This window comes from Amblyomma americanum, chromosome 1 (assembly GCF_052857255.1).
Source record: "Amblyomma americanum isolate KBUSLIRL-KWMA chromosome 1, ASM5285725v1, whole genome shotgun sequence".
NCBI lineage: Eukaryota > Metazoa > Arthropoda > Arachnida > Ixodida > Ixodidae > Amblyomma > Amblyomma americanum.
Window position 1 is genome coordinate 315,796,857 of NC_135497.1, and position 16,642 is coordinate 315,813,498.

General features: G+C 46.1%; 1 protein-coding gene across 4 annotated transcripts in view; it reads left to right on the forward strand.

Moving 5' to 3' along the window:
* The window catches only part of LOC144115377 (uncharacterized), a 106,484-nt gene that overhangs the window by 38,696 nt on the left and 51,146 nt on the right, over positions 1-16,642 (forward strand). For all 4 annotated transcript variants that reach the window (XR_013311387.1, XR_013311386.1, XM_077649741.1 and 1 more), the window contains 3 exons: positions 477-629; positions 2,842-2,903; positions 8,608-8,677. Coding sequence is in view for 2 of the 4 variants with exons in the window: in XM_077649741.1 (XP_077505867.1) it covers positions 477-629; positions 2,842-2,903; positions 8,608-8,677 (285 nt within the window). In the remaining 2 variants the exon portion in view is untranslated. The remainder of the gene's footprint in view (positions 1-476; positions 630-2,841; positions 2,904-8,607; positions 8,678-16,642) is intronic.

Sequence of the window (16,642 nt, forward strand, 5' to 3'; positions counted from 1 at the left end):
CCGTGTCTGTTAGGAGGAGCTTTGCTGAGATAGCAAACTCATGTGAAGGTACAGCGAAACATTGCTGCAGTCAGTTGCAAAACCTTAAATGGCTCCAGTTTCTTGATGTGTCATTACTTTTGAATTAAATGGTCTGTGCTTGTATTTCTGGCTCAAAGCATACAGCTGAAACTTGCAAGCATGTTAAGCAATTAGTTATTTGCTTTCTGGTAGGCGTTGCCTTTTTGGCCATCTTTGTCAGGGAAGTATTGTTCGATACTTACTGCTGGTGGTGACAGTTGTGAAGTTAACAGGAAAGAAGCCTGGCTATGGATCGTTTGTTCATTTACAGAGGAATAGTGGGTGACGATAGTAATGGTGTGGTCAGAGTTTCTGGTGCCGTTGTTTAGTGAAATTTACTGGAATGCTTGCGTGTTAATGAGGAGGTGCAACAATGTAGAAATGGCTCTGAGTTGTTTCTCATGCCTTTCGACCAGGTGTATCACAAATATGACCCCAGAGAGAAGATTCCCGAAGACGGGGTGCATGTGGGAATTCCATGTGCTGCGCCTTACACCTCTTCGGATGGTTCTTCAGCCTGGCACCGTGGACTTGTGATAGCTGTCAGCAAATGCCCTCGTTCGTGCCAGGTCAGTGCCTCCCTTTAAATATGTTGAGAAAGCTGCTGGTATTGAGCACTGGATAAGATCACCCTCTGGTGTGCAGCCACATTGCATCTAAGATGAGTCTTCTAAAGGCTTTGGGGGTGTCTCCGTTGGCTTCATGTTGCGGATGCCACTTACGTTTGTTGCATGTGCACCTTTGCAGACTTTTGCTGCAGCACATCACTGTACTCCAGTGGGCCGAAAAGTAGAAAGTGTAGATAATGTTTCTATATTAGAATCTAGGTGTTACGATTAATTCAGAATTCAGGATAGGGTGTTATGCAGAATGCATTATGCTTTAGGATGATGCGAATGATTTCTGAAGTGGCCGTGGATGATACGAACAAGTGATCCACTGGGTGCCCACCAGCAGGCAGGCACGACTGACCACGGCAGAGAGCCCTCCTCTCACATGCCCCTGGTGCTTATTCTCCACTCCCCTGCATACCTCAGCAAAGTCACAAGTGCTCACTCAGGCTCATTCACAAAACTTTGGTCAACCTGTGGGCTCACTCACTCAACCTCATGAACTCGCTCGTTTAGGCTCACAACTCACCTAGACTCACTTAGACTCGCCAGTCATCCAGGGTCAACCACTCATAGCGACCCACTCAAACTCATGACTCGTCTAGGCTTACTCATTTCAACTCACAACTCATTTGGACTCACTCATTTCGAGCCGCCGTGATGGCTCAGTGGTTATGGTGCTCGGCTGCTGACCCGAAAGACGCGGGTTCGATCCTGGCCGCGGTGGTCGAATTTCGATGGAGGCGAAATTTTAGGGGCCCGTGTACTGTGCAATGTCAGTGCACATTTAAGAACCCCCAGGTGGTCTAGATTTCTGGAGCCCTTCACTACGGCGTCCCTCTTAGTCCGAGTTGCTTTGGGACGTTAAACCCCAATAAATCAATCACTCATTTCGACTCGCGACTGACCTGACTTATTGACTTATTTTTGACTGAGGACTCATCTGGACTCGCTTATATTGTCTCACGACTCATGTGGGCTCACTCATTTCGACTCAGCCCGTGTACTGTACGATGTCAGTGCACGTTAAAGAACCCCAGGTGGTCGAAATTTCTGGAGCCCTTCACTACGGCGTCTCTCATAGCCTGAGTCGTTTTGGGACGTTAAACCCCTATAAACCAAACCAAACCATCATTTCGACTTAGGACTCACCTGTACTCACTCGTTTCAACTGACTCAGGACTCCTATTAGCTCACAGATTGGACTATCGAGTTGCTTTTATACCCAACTGCTCAGGTTACACACCTAAACTGGCAGAAAACTTTGTTAAAAACAGGGTGATGCAATGAGCTCTTAACTGCAGCTAGCCTGTTGCCAGGCCTGGCTCAGATGCATACGCGCAAAACTGGCATACACCCCCACGCGCGGGTGGCTGATGGCGGCTATCGATAAGCAGCAAGTGGCACCCCACAACATGTTGCTGCTCACTGCGGTTGCTGATAAGCGGCGACGACGGCGGCCCGATAACGCAATAGCGTTCTATGGAAAGCTCAAGAGTTCAAGTTTTCTTTTTACTTTCAAATGCACGCTCGGCGCTCAAGGAAGCGTTGATAGGAGGGCCGCAGTTCCAATCGAGGCGCCACCCCCACTCTGAACGGCAGCGGTGCCAGGGAGTGTCGGTAGCCAACGAAAGAGCCGATGTCATTCACGCGTAGTTTCTCTTTGGCTGTGACGCATTTGACGACTGCCGGCCGCGTTTCAGCTGTTCAGCTTTTCCACGCGATGTCGTGATGTGGCTGTTTTAGATAATTTAGATAAGTAAAAAGTAATGTTGATCAGTTTTAACTGTGTTGTTTTGTGCTAGGGGTAAAAAATCAAAACATAATTCAGTTCTTGAAAAATCTTGTAAGCAGGCCTCTCCACGTAGCTGTTGACCCAGTAGGGAACTTGGCAAGGCTTGTATTTAAAACATTTGAAGTAAAACATCAATACCTGAGTCTATGTGCCAGGAAACATTTCTCTAAGTAGGGCCATCTAGTCTGTCATTAAAACATGTTTTTTAAAATTCATTTTTGTTTGTATGTGCATGTGGGATTAGTATCCACTTTTTGGCGTCAGTATTCTTGACTCTAAGTGGGTTATTCAGTGGTGAGTTGTAGCTAGGCTGTTTTACATGTACTTTTAGGAGACATTAATATCCATCATAACATCATTGTGATCTTCATGCAGGTTCTTTATGTTGACTATGGGAGTCTTGCTGTGGTACCAATGCATCGGCTGCGCATATTGCGGTAAGTTGCTACAGGTGAAAATAGCAGTGCACGAAATCAAGTGTACAGTCGAATTTTGTTGTTTGACCTAATGGTATCACAGAAAGTCAGCTTTGATTATCTGAAGTATGATAAAATATGTATTTTGAAATTGTCAACAAATTAATCCTTTGTTTGCTTCATAAAGCATGGCAGTCCTGCACTTGTAAAGTAGGCCTATAGGTTAACAATCATGAAATAATTAGGTACAATGAAATCTCGTCAATTCTAAGTCATCGGGACCGTGAAAAATATATGAATTAACCGACCACAACAGAAAACTGGACCCGAATAAAAAATTTTGTTGCTGGAACTGGCAACCTTTCCTGGACAAACTTTGCGATGGTTGCCATATATTGCTGCATAATAGTCTGTCCTGCACGTAGCTCATGCTGGCCAAAAAGAAAGTTGACTCCAAATACGTGTCTGCACATACTCCCCTCAATCCAACCGCCAAAGAGCAGCTTTTCGTGCTCAATTTCGCACCATTGGTGCACTTTCATGCTTATTGGTTGCAGAAAAAAAAAAAGGTGCCAAAAAAAGTCCCAACGTGCGCTGCTATTTGCTAGTCGGTGCATGTGACTGAAACGTGTCATCCGATTGGCTGACATGTTTCCCGTCGTCTGCTGGACGCGCCTGTGGCAAGCGGGAATCATCTTGTCCGAGTATCGTCGTTGGTGCGCCTTCGGAAAGAAGAGTTGGGAAAGAAGAGGAAAAAGTCACTCATTGGCAACTTTAAGAAGAAGAGCTCCGCGGAAACCGCAAGCATCGTGGATATACCACCGCCCGAATCTAGGAAGCTGGACGTCAGTGCACTGAAAATGAGGCATGATACTCCATTGAGCAGTTGCAGCAAGAAAATGCACATTTAGGCACTAAAAATAATCCTTTGGGCACCAAAAATAGACACCAAAAACTGCACTTTCTGCACAACATGTTCAGAAATAAACATCATAAATGCTGCAAAAAATGTGCCTGTGGGGACCGGGTTAGGCCTAACCGCAGCAACAGCCGCGGACATAGAAACCTGGCACAGCGGTCGTGTTCGGTGAGACAACGCAATGCTGCAACCGTCCGAGGTCGAAGCAATTACAAGGAAAGCGCATGGAAAACTGCAGCAGATCGCATCGACTCCCGCAGTGAAATGCAAGGCAGCTTTCTTGGGTGGAACCGAAGACGCTGCGACTACCGCTGCCGAACCACTCGACGGCGCGACATTCACGATTATTAGTTTGAAGTCTGCACAAGTCGGCAGAAAATGTGCAGCGCACGCTGAAAAAGTTCCATGTCAATGCTAGTGAGCAAGCCGTGGCTGTTAGCAATTTCCCAAGGCCACTGGATGGATAACTTTAATTTTACTTCAATAAACAGCACTAGGTTTGTTTTTCTCATTTTTCTCAGAATGCAAATTTTGGAGTCCGACCAAATTTCTAAGTGGCATATCTCGGCATCTATAACTGAGAGAACTATAATTCATTTTTTAGCATGTAGCTAGGTGATCTGAGCATGCAATGTTGGGAACAGATTTTTCAGTTAGGGCTCAAAGTTTTTTAATGATGTAGTTCTTAATTGCATGTTAGTAAAAGTTTGTGGCATGAATTTCATTGTGCTGTGAAGTCACTAATGATGGTAAAATTAGAAAACTCTGCAACATTGTATTCCATTATCTTTCTGGAGTCTAACAGTGTGCCATTTTTGAGCTTTCATGTTTTACTTTTTTCTCTATTGTTCTGGTGAACAAAGGAGGGCTAATTATTACAGCTTGAGAACTAACTAACCTATCAAAAAAGTAATGAAATTTTTGAAATCAGCATGAGGAGCTGGTGAAGGGTGTGCGATTTCATTAAGTTTGGCAGAGAAATAAATTTTTCTCCAGAAGCAGTCTTCCTCCTTAAAGCGAGCAATTTATTTATTTATGTATTTTCCCTCTGCACCACAGTGTCATTACAGTGGGGGGGGGGGTAGGTTGTACAAAGCAAAAACGAATTATTACAAGGGCAGTCACAGTGACAATGCAAACACTTCATTGTCAGTAATATTAGCAAGAAATGAAGACAAAGTATTCCATTCTCGAACAGTGTGAGGAAAAAACGACATCTTGAACAAATCGGTTCTTGATCTGAATTCACGCACTTTTTGGTTATGATCAACCCGCTCGGATCTGTAGTGTGGATGAAAAATGTACTTCTCCCTAGGAATAGCAGTCCTGTTGTAATGTATATTATGAAAAAATTTAAGCTTTAGCTTTCGCCTTCTTACTTCAAGGGGTTCCCATTCTAATTCCTGTTTTATGCCAGACACACATTGGTGGCCATTTACTATAATTCCCAGAAACATAGCGGGCCGCTAAGTTCTGGACTCTTTCTCATTTTTGTCGGTCGGTCTTTGTCGGCAGGTCCCATACAGTACAAGCATATTTTAGAGTGGACCTAATATATGTTTTAAATAGTAAATCCCTAGAGTGTTGCGGAAACATTCTCGTGTTACGGCGCAAAAAGGCCTGCAACATTTTGCAAGCTTTCCCAGCAACATAATCAACATGTCGATGCCAACATAGTTTTGAGGTGATGTGCACACCTAAATACTTATATTCGAGAACAGTTTCTAATAAGTGGCTGTTTATGTTATAGACGTAATTAGGTACATTCTTTTTCCTCGTGAAACACATGTGCACTGTTTCTTGCAAATTTATATTCATGTGCTACTGTTAGCACCACCGGTGCAATGCATTTAGGTCTTCCTGCGAAGCAAGTGAATTCTGGGAATTTTTCACTTCTCTGTAGACTACACAGTCATCAGCAAAGAGTCGCATGTAGGAAGTAATATTCTCTGATATGTCATTAATGAACACAAGAAAAAGCAACGGTCCCAAAACTGACCCTTGTGGGACGCCTGATGCGACGGAAGTTACATTTGATTTGACTCCATTTATTGTGACGTACTGACACCTTAAACTCCAATATTCTCTAATCCATTCAACAACCTTCTCATTCACTTTTAAACAACGCAACTTGTGGACTTATAGACTATGATCTACTGCGTCAAAAGCCTTTTTAAAATCAATGAATATGCAGTCAATGATGCTGCAACGATCCAAAGCTTCGCATACCTCATGAACAAACTCGGTTAGTTGTGTAACACAGGATGTTCCCTGCTGGAAGCCGTGCTGATTTGGAGTTAATAAGGGACTGAGGTGATTCACTATGTTCGTATATAGGATGTGCTCAAGAGTTTTACAGGCATTGCTTATTAAGGATATAGGACGGTAATTAGAGACTAATTCCCGAGGCCTGGTCTCATGAATAGGGACCACGCAGGCAATCTTCCAATCTGTAGGAAGAGGGCTGGTGAGCAAAGATTTCTTGAATAGGGGAGCTAAAAAACAAGGTACAGATTCGGCGCACATCTTTAAAAGGCCATTGGACGAACCATGAGGGCCTCCTGCTTTGGACACATCGAGTCATTGAAGTAATGCAGTAATTGCCCTTTCATCTATTTCTATGGGCGCCATAGGATTAAGCTGTACTGGTTGATAACAGGGATGTCACAAGTTGTTCTGGGCAGAAATACCGAACTGAAAAAATCATTAAAGGAGTTTGCCTTTTCAAGACTGCCATCTATCAGGTGGCCATTGTGCGCTATGGATGGAATGCCTAAATTATCTTTACCATTGCGTTTAACGTATCGCCAAAATTCCTTTAGGTTCTTTTTGAACCTTGACGAGAAAGAGTCAAGGGAGCCCTTTTTAGCTTTTGCAACAGTCATCTGTAGCGCATTGTTTGCCTCCTCCAAGTTTGTTTTCGTCTAGGAGTTACGATTCTTTTTATAACTTTTAAACGCTGTTTGGCATTTGTTATGAAGGCGTCATAAATCGGCATTGAACCATGGGTTATTCTTCCAACGCCTTGGTGACTGCACCCATGACGGAACAAACCTTTGCTGTAAATCTAACATTTTGTTTTTGAAACTAGGCCACAGATCATTAACACTGCAAGTTCCTGACAAGTCCTCGTAAAGGGGAAAGTAAGCTTCTAACTCCAAGTATATTTCTGCAGTATTAGCTTTCGAGTAATTATATATCTTTCTTACTGCATTCGATTTTAGCTTTTCTTAAGACACCTCCTGTATTTGACACAGAACTGGTTCATGAGCACTTGATTCCTGGCAAGACTAAAGTGGACGAAACCCAACCTTCGAGAACCAGAAGCAACAACAATAATCTGGAAAAATGTGGAAGCAGTTGCGCATGGTCGTGATAAATCGAGAAGTATGGTAGCATCTCGCACCACAAACAAACTGATGAAACTGCGTGCCGGTTACTTTAAGTGTGAACAAACTGTACAAAGATTTGCAGCAATATATCGAATTTTCTCTGTATGGGGGTTTGATGATAGTGAACTGTAGTGCTATATGTTTGCATAGGATTTTCAAGGGGTTATCCTGACTGTTTGATAAAACTAATAGTTCGATATATCCAGGTTTGATATGTCCGCTATTGACTATATATTGTTCAACTATTACTTTTTTTTTTTTTTTCAAGGCACATGCCACTGATCCACATTATATTGTAAGTAAAATAGTGCACACTTGGTAATTTGCAAACCAGAGGTGCTCTGTGGCTGCTAACTCGAGGCCGTCATCGCAGTATACAGTAGAATCTTCGTGATACAAACCGGTTGATACAAATTCGTGAAATTCCCCGGCCAGAGTGCATTGTGTACGATGTGTGGAATTTCAGATGCTCCAAACTTTCTCCCTCGCCTCTATGGATAATACGAAGGCGTGAGCCACGACCACATCCTCGAGCACTAAGCGCTGCCCGCACATCGCCGACGTCACGATCGCTAATCATGCAGTACGCACCACGAGTAGTGAGCTGTGGCCGCACAGCAGCGAATAAATGTCGTCTGCCGTAAACAGATCTGCGTGAATGTATTTTTCGTGCTTCTGCATACTAATGTGTTCGTTTGGATGATACAACATTTCGGATGATACGAATTTTTTTTGCACCCCCGTGAGGTTCGCATCACCAAGATTCTTCTGTAGCAGGTTTTTCTCTGCTTTCTTAATGAGATGTGAATTCAGTGAGCATGAATCATTGAAAGAAGGCTGCAGTTCCTGGTTCGTGAATATGTGGGACTAGCATGTGCTGCTGAATTCTTTTGCATTTTTGTGTTATGGAACTTGGTTTTGCTCTCGTTATGTTTTCAGCATACAGGAGAACCTTGATGATACGAATTTTGCATGGTCATGAAAAATATTTTTGTCATCTGAAATTCTTATCTTCCAGGACAAACAGATCTGTATGCAAAAGCACAGAAATTCGTTCACGCATATCTGTCTACAGCTGACTTGATTTATTTTCTGCAGTGCGCCGCCACTCGGTTCTTACGGTGCATGCCTCACGACTAGCGTTTCAACGTCAAAGATGCACGGGCAGCGCTTAGTGTAGAGGGTACGGTAGTGGCTCGCGCGTGTGTCTCATTCGTTGTGGCGCAGGAGAATGCTCGGAACATTTTAATTCTGCACTTACTTGGCCAGGGAATTTTATAAGTTCATATCAACCATGCTTGTATCATCTGGATTCTATTTTTATAGGTATGTTGTAAGAGCGCACTAGATTTGTGTGGTGCACAGTGCGAGCTCTAATATATTTTTCCCTGGAAAATTTTTTTACTACTTTCAGAGATGAGTTTTTTGACTTGCCAGCTCAAGCAATACGAGCTTCATTGGGACATCTGGTGCCCACATCTCCAGTAAGTGTGTTTTGGCACTTTGAAGAGCGTTGTTCAAATTCTGCATGGTTCTACACTCAACTTCAAAAACAGTTCAAGTGACACGTGGCATTCATGCTGTGTGAGTCAATCACCATCCAATTGAACACTAAGCTCTAGGCTGTCATCTTTGAGCATTCAGCTGGTACAGCACACGTAGCAGAGCTTTCAATGGAGAGCAGGCTTTCAGTCCACTTTCCTTTCTCTTGGAACAGTTCTGTGGAACTACCGTAATGAATGAATGATGTTAAGAACAAGAGTTGTAGAGTTACTGAGTATGACACGAGTGGACGAAATGATCCGTGAGCTGAAATGCAGCTTGGACACTTGAGCTGACTGCAACTGAATTTGGAAGCTCCAGAACAAATTCCTGTCGCCTTCCTTTGACAGTTCAGTTCAGCTCAGATAGCCTAGTTGAATAGGTCAAGCGATAAGATGGTGGTCTACAGACTACAGTCGAACCTCGATATATCAAACAGCGCGGTGGTCGCAAAATAGTTCAATACAGCCAGAATTCGATGTATAAAATCACATAGAGAATGCGTGAAAAACTAGTACAAATCAATCAATGAGCCAATCGTGGCACAATAGATACTCACATGAAGCTGCAAACAAAGTATTTATTTCTTTGGCTGAAAGTACTGTAGCAGTGTAGCCTGCTTCATATTGGCAACCACGTGCTTAACCAAAGCCTCCTCAACATAGTCTAAATGAGCCGCAGGCGATAGTCCAGTGCTGCCTTCTATTGCGCCGCAGTAGCGGCTTACAAGGGCCAAAGGAGCTACAGCCTCAGTTGCAGTCGGGAGTGGGGCAACATCAGCGCTTGCGGAATCAACCTCGGCAGCGTCTTGGTTTGGCCGCTCAGGAGTAACTTCCGCTGGCATCTCAACGCCTGTCAACTCCGCCACTGTTCCGGTGCTCTCGTCACCGCCAATGAAGTCGTCAATGCACATGCTCTGTGGCTAAACGCCGGCAACACCAACAACGCCACGACAGGCCTAAGCCATAGAGTAAAGAACCACCTAAGCGATCACAGTGATCACACCAATCACACACGATAACGTCGACTGGCATAGCACAAGCGGCGGCGCGAGGAGTCAGTGCCGCAAATGCAATGTGTCGTTGACGTTTTCCTATGACGCCGCTACGTTCAAATGGCGTCCTCGCCGCGATTGATGTGTGCAACTATCATGCGGAGCAGTTGGGAACACCCATCGCGCTGCCCTTATCATCGAGGGTGTTGCGGGAAAGCTCGCCTCCTGTCAACAAAGCGCACATGGTCTGGGGTAGCGGAGTTCGATATATCCATTTTACATCTGGCCCCGTTCAAAATAAAAAATTAAAAATGCATGCGATTTTCCGCGTGATATAGAAAGTGTTCGATATGCGCAATAATTCGATATATCTGTGTTCAATATATCGAAGTTTGACTGTACTCGCCATGATATGTTCTCAGTTTGCATGATAAGTTGTGTTCCTTTTTAATGTGATTCCTAATCTACAGCTTGCATTAATTGATTGCTTTGGAAACGTGCAAACTCATCAAGTGCTATCTGAAGAAGTGCATTAAGCACTGAACTTGAGCTTGCCAGCACTTGATTGTCTTGGCTCTTTGCAACGTTCAGAGTTTTCACAGAAATTACAATTCAGTCAAAAATGCTTGAAATTAAAATAGCAAAATACCAGTTTATTTTTATTTTTTGTGGCTGCACATGACATGACGACAATTCATAACTTTTGCAGGAAGTGCTGTTTAACTGTAGCCTGCTGCAGTTCTTTTCAGTTGCAGTTGCAAAGCTGAACTGCTGTTCGGTTGAACAGCAGTTGAAGCTACCTGTGTAGCAAGGGTATTAGAAGGGGAAAAGTCAGATATTTGAACACGCTGCAATATCGGCTGCCTTCAACACGATTAATGGGGGGATGCAGATCTGTTCTATTTAATTCCGGCACATTGCTGCATGGTTGAAAATGTCTGTTTGAGCCAAAATACAGTCGACGACTGAAAATTTGAACGCCTGATTTTTCGGACGTGCTTGATTATTCGGACTTTTTCGTGGCACCGCGACATGGCTCATAGAGCCAATGTGTAAGAGCGCCTGAAATTTCGGACGCACTGCAATGACTGCTCAATTTTTCGGGCCTCGTTCGCTCTCGTCACCAATACCCAAGCCACCATATAATGTGTACAGTGGGACCTCATTACTTCAAACTGCAGGAGAGGTTGAAATCTTGATCAAATAAAACGAAATTCAAGCTTAAACGGGGCCTCTTGCGAGACTGAAATTCTGCGAGAGTCGGCACATTGCGCCCGCGTGGTTTCGAATTCGTAGGATTCTTGAACGTCTTCCGCCGCATGAACTTTTTTAAAAGCAGTCAGAGTTCGCGGAACTCATCTATGCCGAGTCTTTTGTTTTGAATACGGAAAGAGGTAGCAGTGAAGCGCGTGAGAGGCATACGGCTTCACGGAGACGCCGAGCACGGCAGGAAATGGTTGTGCATTTTAAAGCGAGGTCAGCGTACCCGCAGCAAAACGCACCACAACCCTGACTTTTCTATCGTAAAACCATAAATAACTGGCGTTTCGATGGCAGGCAAGGCGCCCCTCATTATACACAACTCACCGCAGAGTGCATATCGCCGAATACGATGCCGATTTTGGCTCTAGTCGCTAGGCCTAATGACGGAGGCCAACGCCGACGGAGCGCTTGCTTCGGCCGTTTCTTGGTTCTTAATTGTTTCGTCATCTTCGCGTTCGCGTTGTGGGCCCATCATACTGCAGGTGCAATGCAGCTCCCGCAGCGGCGTGTTCGCTTTCCGGTTTAGACTTTGTCCCAACCCGTGCGTTCATTGGCGACATGCCGAGGGCAGCCCATCCAGGCCGAGCTCGTGAAAACGGTTGCCGCCCGTCGTCTGTGCACGTGTTGCACAGTGAAATTTAGTCATTAGGAGCTTTAGAATGTGTGCAACACAACTGACCTCTCCCTCTAGCATAATATCAGTAAGTTCGAAATTTTTTGGTGAAATTTGATTTTCTGGACTGCCTGATTTTTCGGTCGTTTTCGCGGTCCCTAGAGGGTCCAAAAAATCGGTCGTTGACTTTATGCTGAAGTGCCGGAAAGCAGTGATCTAAAGAGCTATGTGGTGGCAGGTATCAGCAGCAGGTACAAAGAATGGAGAAAGGAAAATGGAGAGCTACAGTGCCAGGTTTACTTTTTGGTGATGCTGGACAAACCATAAGGCATTAGTTTAAAACATGCCACTTGGTCTCTACTGTTGTGGTCTTGGTTGTACAAATTTATTTATTTAGCTGCTCCATGCTCACTTATTCTGGGGCAAAGTGCTGTGGCACTGGTGCAGAGTGTTAAAGGGATACTGAGGACTTCGTCCAGTTATTTATTGTTCTGAGTAAAAATCAATCATTTGGCTCTTTGTGGCTATGGGAATGTTTGTTTAGCAGGAAAAGATCATTTATTGCTGGGAGAATTGGATATAAGAATGGAACATCTCTTTTTTGCCACCACTCTATGCATATTCGTGATGTTAAAAATAAAAAAAAGACTCCGTGGTCACCTTTGGGAAGGCAGTGGAAAACTGTTTCTTGTGAAAGTGGCTGGTGGTGGTGATGCCTGCATTTCAATTCTTGGTTTTTTATAGCTTATAAAAGTTCAGTTTTCAGTGGAAGTGCTCTTTCTTATTAGAACTTAGTAATTTATATAGTGGTCACAAAAAAAAATTTAAATACTCATAGGTTTTCAGGGCAGCTTTCTTGCATTTTTGTTAATGATTCTACTTGTCCCCTTTTGTGCCATAAGACAATATACCTTCAAGCGTTACCTTATGATCGTTTCAAAGTCAAACTGGAATAAAATTTTATTTTGGTGACAGTGACTCTTAATGCGTGCTATATATGTCACAAACCAATTGTGGCAGAGTTGTGTGCTTGTTACAAGCTGAATAAATGCCTGGGGGCTGTAGAGACTACATATTTTTCACCTTGCCAACAAATTCTAATGGCAGTGCATGCTCTTGACACTTGGGGGGAAGAAAAGGCGCCAAAGCGTTCTCGTATTGTGAGTAACTGCCAGTGCTCATAAGTTACACTAGAAAACTGTCTACCGTATTTATTCAATTGTAGTGCGCACCTTTCTAGTGGAAAAAATCACCTAAAATGACATGTGCATTAGAATAAGTACGAGCACATTATAGTTGAAGTCATTGCATTTCTTTTTTTCTGACCTTCAAAAGCGGGTGCGCGTTGTGGGGTTGATTTGGGGAGATAAATACGTTCTCCCCGCTTAATTTCGGCTGACACGGTTCAAAGCCGCCCGGACCCCACCCCGTGATCGCGTACGCTACCTAGCGCTCGCAGACCACGGCGGGCCTTGCTCTGAGGGAACAAAGGAACGACACATTAGCTCACACAAACAGGCATTTATTGCTACAGCAACACTAACGCCAGCTAGCAACAAGGTACGCTAATGAATCAAGGTCGTCCAACTCACCAGAAAGGTTCGGAGCGAATGTCCGCCCGCGCTAGGGCAAGGGATACTCCGCACCCCTGGATGGGACGAGTACGGGAGCCAGTCTCCCCACCGCTTCCTCACCCCGCCGGGGAAGAGCGGAGCCACGAGCGACACATTCGCTCGCGCCGGCGATCCCAGCCGAAGACCCCTCATGCCCCCTCTCCCGCGCGCGGGCTTCAAGCAGTCTCATGCGCAGCGACGCTGGCACCCTCCCTTGCCAGTTAATGTAACTGACAAGGGAATGTGTTCCTTCTCAAGGGGAGGCTGCTGCTGCATGGTGCCTCGCGGGAAAGCAAACAGAGGGGGCTGCAGGGCAGGCCCCACATCACCCCAACCTTAAATAGACCCACGCGCCTGAAAGTACATGCTATGGAGGAGTCTCCTTGTCTTCATGTCCTTGAGGCATGTCTTGCAGTGGAGGTCACGCCGACAGTGTCCACGCAGACTTCCGCGGTGTTCCGAAGGCGGCGTGAAGGTCTCCGCTGGGACGACTCGCATGGCTCGCGGACTACCGTGTCCGCAGGCCCGCGAATAGAAGGCCGGTGGGAAAATTGCAGGCCAGGATTCTGCAGTAGTCGCCAGGGCAGCAGCAGCCGGAGGTTACTGCTGCCTGGTCTCGCCACAGCTGCCCCGGATGGATGTGGCGAACAGGATACAGGCCGCTCCGTCGCAGCAGGTGGCAGCGAGACGATGTGCACCGGACAGCAAGCCCGGGTGGCTCCACCGGATCTGCAAAATTGCCGAAACGCTCTCGGCGTGCCTTTAACGTAGGTCACGGGAGGGGAAACGGCGTCTGCAGGGGCCTCGTGGCTCAATGCCTACCTTACTAGCAAAACGTGTCGGGCAGCTGTACAAACGCAAAGTTCGAGTGAACAAAGCCCTTTCTTGAGTTGAACGAGACTGCTCAGTTCGTGCGAGGTTACAAAAAAACGGGCGGGCAGCAAAGTGCGCCCTCGCTCAACAACACAGTCCGGCGGTCGTCTCTCTTCTCACATGGTGCAGGCAGCTCCGAAAAGCCTCAGGCCTAACTACCACTCTGACAACGACTGTGAACACAGCAAAGACCCGAAACAGGTTACGTGCACGTAGCCGCGAGGAGACATCAGCTTTGTGGGGTGGTCCTACCCCGTTCACTGCCCAAAGCAGCTTCTGAGCGGTCGGCGCCCACCGTACCGGACGGTGTCGGAGCGCCCGGGGCCGAGCTGCAATACCAGCGAGCTTGTAGCGGCACCCGTGGCCCCAGCTCTCGGAGCCGCTACTCCCAGAGTCGAAAAAGAGACAGTAGAGAAAATATATACAGAAACTCGAACCACCCACGCGACTTCTGTACTCACTTGCTTCGGACTCGGCAACTCCGCGGGGGCTAGACCTCGCGCTCCCTCGATGCGGACCAAGTGGCTCTCATGAAGAAACTCCAGGCAAATCTTAATTAAAAATGTGCTGAGCATGTCGAAAAGTTCAAACATGCTGCAGTGCAATACACCTCGCACTCAAGAAAGCATGCTGCAGGTCCTAGCGATCAAAATTCACTCTAGGCCTAGCACTTGTCAAGTCCGGACAAGGGTCGTTCCTCGAACCAAACCGACAGTCGTCCAATGTTCCAAGAGTGGGCCCCATGTTGGGCTGCCAAATGTGGGGTTGACTTGGGGAGGTATAAATACGTTCTCCCCACTTAATCGCGGCTGACACGGTTCAAAGCCGCCCGGACCCCACCCCATGATCGCGTACGCTATCGAGTGCACGCCAACCACGGCGGGCCTTGCTCTGTGGGAACATAGGAACGACACATTGGCTGACACAAACAGGCATTTATTGCTACAGCAACAAAAACGCCAGCTAGCAACAAGGTACGCTAATGAATCAAGGTCGTCCAACTCACCAGCAAGGTTCCGAGCGAACGTTCGCCAGTGCTAGGGCAAGGGATACTCGCACCCCTGGACGGGACGAGTATGGGAGCCGGTCTCCCCGCCGCTTCCTCGCCCCGTTGGGGAAGAGCGGAGCTGCGAGCGACACGTCCGCTCACGCCGACGATCCCAGCCGAAGACCCCTCATGCCCCCTCTCCCGCGCGCGGGCTTCAAGCAGTCTCACGCGCAGCAAAGCTGGCGCCCTCCCTTGCCAGTTAATGTAACTGACAAGGGAATGCGTTTCTCCTCGAGGTGAGGCTGCTGCTGCATGGTGCCTTGCGAGAAAGCAAACACAGTGGGCTGCAGGGCAGGTCCCCACAGCGTTACAATCGAGAGTGCGTTAAAATCGAGTAAATACGGTACGCCCTTACCGCTTTTCAAAATACTTATGCAAGAAGAATCTGTACTTTATCTTTGATGCAGCAGTTGGCAATTAGTTCATGGCCAGCTCTTTGAATCCATTTGGATGCCTGTGCTTCTGTGTAAATCTTCAGTAGCAGGTAATCGGGTAGACGAGCTTTTGAAAGTCTTTGTGTCATTGGAAGCTCAACAAAATGAGCAAGGTAGTAATAACAGAAGAACCAAGATCCCCAAAAAACTTTGGGTTTTTGGCAGGTTTCAGCAAATGTAGTGCTGTTCTCTTTGCCGCACGAGATTCGGAGGAGACAATCACCAAGTACATGTGCTCTGTTTGTTCATGCACAGTCGTCCGCACACCCGTCTAGAGCGCTTGAGCGGTGCACCAGAGAGTACACTGACGTCATTTACAAGAAGCTTGAGGGCTCGAAATGAGACCTTATCATGCATGCACATTCACGTGGATCGTGTTTAGCTCCTTATGTCTTTAAATGCTATGTTTTGCCCGCCAGGCTGCAGTGATTGCCATAAATTCACAACAGACCATGCCACTTGAGCGCTATAAACAGGTGTGTGGACGACTGTACTTGGGCTATGCCCAGGTCACTTCGGAAGTAGATGGAGGGTCTCCCACATAATGGGCTGGATGTCCGATAGCGAACACCCAGCTATTATGGAAGTGTTTCTAGACCTTTGCACTTGCTTCTTTGGGAAGAAGCAGCATGAAGAACACACTGTGGTCCCTTCTGAAGGCAGAAATCTAGGCTAGTTGATTGTGATTCATTATGAACGTAAGACTAGCACTTAAGACGTCGACTGTAAAAGATTCAGACAGGGTGAGCGTTAAATATCAAGTTGATGTTGCTGTTTAGCGCTCGTCCTGTCTGATACTTTTGTATGTCAACGTCTTAAGCGCTAGACTTACGTTTATAATGAATCACAATGGTCTCTTCTCACGTCCTGCTAAAAACAGTTGCCCTCTTATACTGCTTTTTAAATGTGCCACATGAGAAGTGCTTTGCAATGACTGCACATTTTTCAGCGCTGTCCTTCAAGTAGGTTTTGTTTTTATGCTTTGGGATGAATACAAAAGTGCATAAAAAACTAATTCATTCGTTTATTTTGCCCCTGAGGGCCAAAGGCATTACAGAGGGGTTGTGAT